This window comes from Capsicum annuum, chromosome 6 (genome assembly GCF_002878395.1).
Source record: "Capsicum annuum cultivar UCD-10X-F1 chromosome 6, UCD10Xv1.1, whole genome shotgun sequence".
Lineage (NCBI taxonomy): Eukaryota > Viridiplantae > Streptophyta > Magnoliopsida > Solanales > Solanaceae > Capsicum > Capsicum annuum.
The window spans coordinates 181,917,686-181,920,242 of record NC_061116.1 but is presented as its reverse complement, the minus strand read 5'-3'; the positions used below and the strand labels follow the sequence as shown (position 1 = coordinate 181,920,242).

The window sequence follows — 2,557 nt, the reverse complement described above, 5'->3', positions numbered from 1 at the left end:
ATATAAAATACTTCAACATGAATCAAATTTAAAATTTCATTATATTATTAATAAAATTAATTTACTGAAATATATCTCTAACTAAAATAATTGTAAAGGGTGCGGCAAGTCTAGCCAAGTTACAGAAACTGACGGACTAAATAAGAAGTAGAAAATGTAGGTGGAAAGTGTAAACATACTCCTTGTGATTTACTTATCACATTTTGATAAATGTGATAATATAATTTATCTCTTCGTGTTCGTTTTTACTTGTCATTAATTTTTAAATAAATTTTACTTTTACTTATTATTTTTGATGCATATCATTAAAAAGATAATTTTTTTATTATTTTACTCTCAACATCAATTATTTTTTCTCTAAATTAATTTCAGAACAATGTAAACATCATTTAATAGAAATACTATGATAAAATAATTATGTTATGTATTAATTATTTTTCTTAATAAATATACCCAGTTAAAATATGACAAGAAAAATCAATAAAGAAGTATTAAGAAAGTAATGGCTGATATTGTAACTTTATCATATTATCTCTATTAATCGATGTTTAGTAATATACATTAAAAAATAAATAATTAATGTAAATATTAAAAAAAAATTCTTAATTTGTCAAAAATTATAATTTTGATAAATAAAAATGAAAATTAACTTAAAAAGTCAGTGATAAATAAATTCAAACTCAGAAAATACAATACAATGCATGGAAGGAATTTAGAGCCAATAGATTGAGTTGCACGTACCCACAGTTTTCCTTTATTCGGTTGAACACACTTCTCTCCTGACCTCACTACTTACTTACTCCCTTCTCTATAGCCACTTATATTCACTTTCCATTTCTCCAAAACAGACTTCTTTCTCTATAGAAGACACAACAGGGAAAATGGACTCTGCAACAACAAGAAGATGGCCTTGTTTTCTTGAGAAAAACGATGGTCTTGCCTCTATAGCTGAAATGGGAAACCATTATCATCACATGAATCACAACTCATTAATTTCTAGGAGGAATAGTTTCAAGAATCTGTACTCCTCCTCTTCCTCTTCTCGTTCGTCACCAAGATTGTCTAGTGGAACAAGGTTGTATCATACTAGATTTGAACAACAAGTACACTTCTTGGAATCTTGTTTTCTTTGTAACAAACCACTTGGTCACAACAGAGACATCTTTATGTACAGGTTTGTTTTCTTCTTCAAATCTATCCTTTATTTTTCATGTTTCGAAATCAAATATTTCATCTTTCTTATAGTTTGGTCTGAAAGATCTTAACTTCTATTCAAAAACTGTTACTCCCTCAATTTCAATTTATTTTTCTGATTTTGATTTGACATGGAGTTTAAAACGTACTTTAATGTCACGTTATGTTATGTGACGTGAAAAGTTGAATTTAAAGAATTGTCCAAAAGCATATTCTTTGATAAATGGACTAGACGGGAAAGTAACATAAACAAATTGAAACGAATGTAAATAAATATTGGGGTTCTAGTAAAAGGTTGATTTGTTTTTTTTTCACAGGGACTGTTAACTGAATATTCTTCAAAAGTACTAATACATAAATTGTTTATATTAAGTGTGAAATTAGTAAAAGAGGGCAATAGATTGATTTTTTCTGATGCATGTTATGATGTAGAGGGGATACTCCATTTTGCAGTGAAGAGTGCAGGCAAGAACAGATAGAAATGGATGAAGTCAAGGAGAAACAATTCAATCTTTCAGCTTCTATAAAGGCTTTGAGAAAAAAGGACCAGATAAAGTCCACTACCTCTCAAAATAACTCTGCACAAGAATACCCTTTATGCAGAGGCAGTGTTGCTGCAGCTTGAATTAAAAAAAAAAAAAAAAAAACAGCCAGCCAAAGCATCGCCCGTTGGCAGGATCCGCTATAGTAGTATATAGAATTTTATTTTATTTTTGAAAATAATGTATATGTTGATGAGGAGGGAGTGGGGGCTATCATTTTGCTGGTTAGTCTTACGTGATAAAAGTAATGGCTATACTTTTTGGTGGTATGCCAAAGTTTTTTTTTTTTTTTTTATGCCACTTTTTATGATTTCGTGGGCTGTTTTCACGATGGAAAAAGAGGAGCAATGATAGGCAGCGTCCACTATCACTTTTGTTCTGTTAATATCGTATCATTTCAATTTTGTGTTGAACGTATAATAAATTACTCAAGGGGGAATATATGCCTTAAGTTACATATTTGATGCAATTCAATAATTTTAATTTTAATTTTCTACCTATATGTAAATAAAGCTCAGTTAACAGCACTTAAATTATTATCTTACATTTCAAAATTCTAAAGCTCGAATCCGTCTTTGATAATAACTTCATCTTTTCAAATTGATGCATACGTCCTTTTATTCCATGGAAGAAAATTGTGAGGAGATAACTTCATGGTAAGTTGGGAAGAAAAGGATTACGGAAATTTTGTCAAGTACTTTGGACCTTTTGGACAAGGATCTTTTTTTATCTTTTTATTTTTTAAAAAATGAGAATTTAGTAATGATTTTTCAGTTAGTTTTTGAAGATGAATTTTTTAAATTTGAAAAATTGATTAAAAG

At 28.9% G+C, this 2,557-nt stretch overlaps 1 protein-coding gene across 2 annotated transcripts; it reads left to right on the top strand.

Moving 5' to 3' along the window:
- Window positions 1-687: 687 nt before the first annotated feature.
- LOC107874880 (FCS-Like Zinc finger 1) lies at window positions 688-2,195 on the top strand. 2 transcript variants are annotated; one of them, XM_016721590.2, is made up of 2 exons: window positions 688-1,174; window positions 1,648-2,195. In XM_016721590.2, exons 1-2 carry the CDS (start codon window positions 882-884, stop codon window positions 1,817-1,819), a joined length of 465 nt encoding a protein of 154 aa, XP_016577076.1. In that variant the 5' UTR covers window positions 688-881; the 3' UTR covers window positions 1,820-2,195. The 2 variants fall into 2 exon arrangements, with proteins under 2 accessions (XP_016577076.1, XP_016577074.1); XM_016721588.2 differs by having other exon boundaries at window positions 696-1,174; window positions 1,627-2,195.
- Window positions 2,196-2,557: the final 362 nt, after the last annotated feature.

Excerpts from the sequence above, each read along its gene's own strand:
- LOC107874880 (XM_016721588.2), top strand. The coding sequence starts at position 882 with ATGGACTCTGCAACAACAAGAAGATGGCCTTGTTTTCTTGAGAAAAAC. Across the intron at positions 1,175-1,626 it reads AGAGACATCTTTATGTACAG|AGGGGATACTCCATTTTGCA; the intron begins GTTTGTTTTCTT and ends GTTATGATGTAG.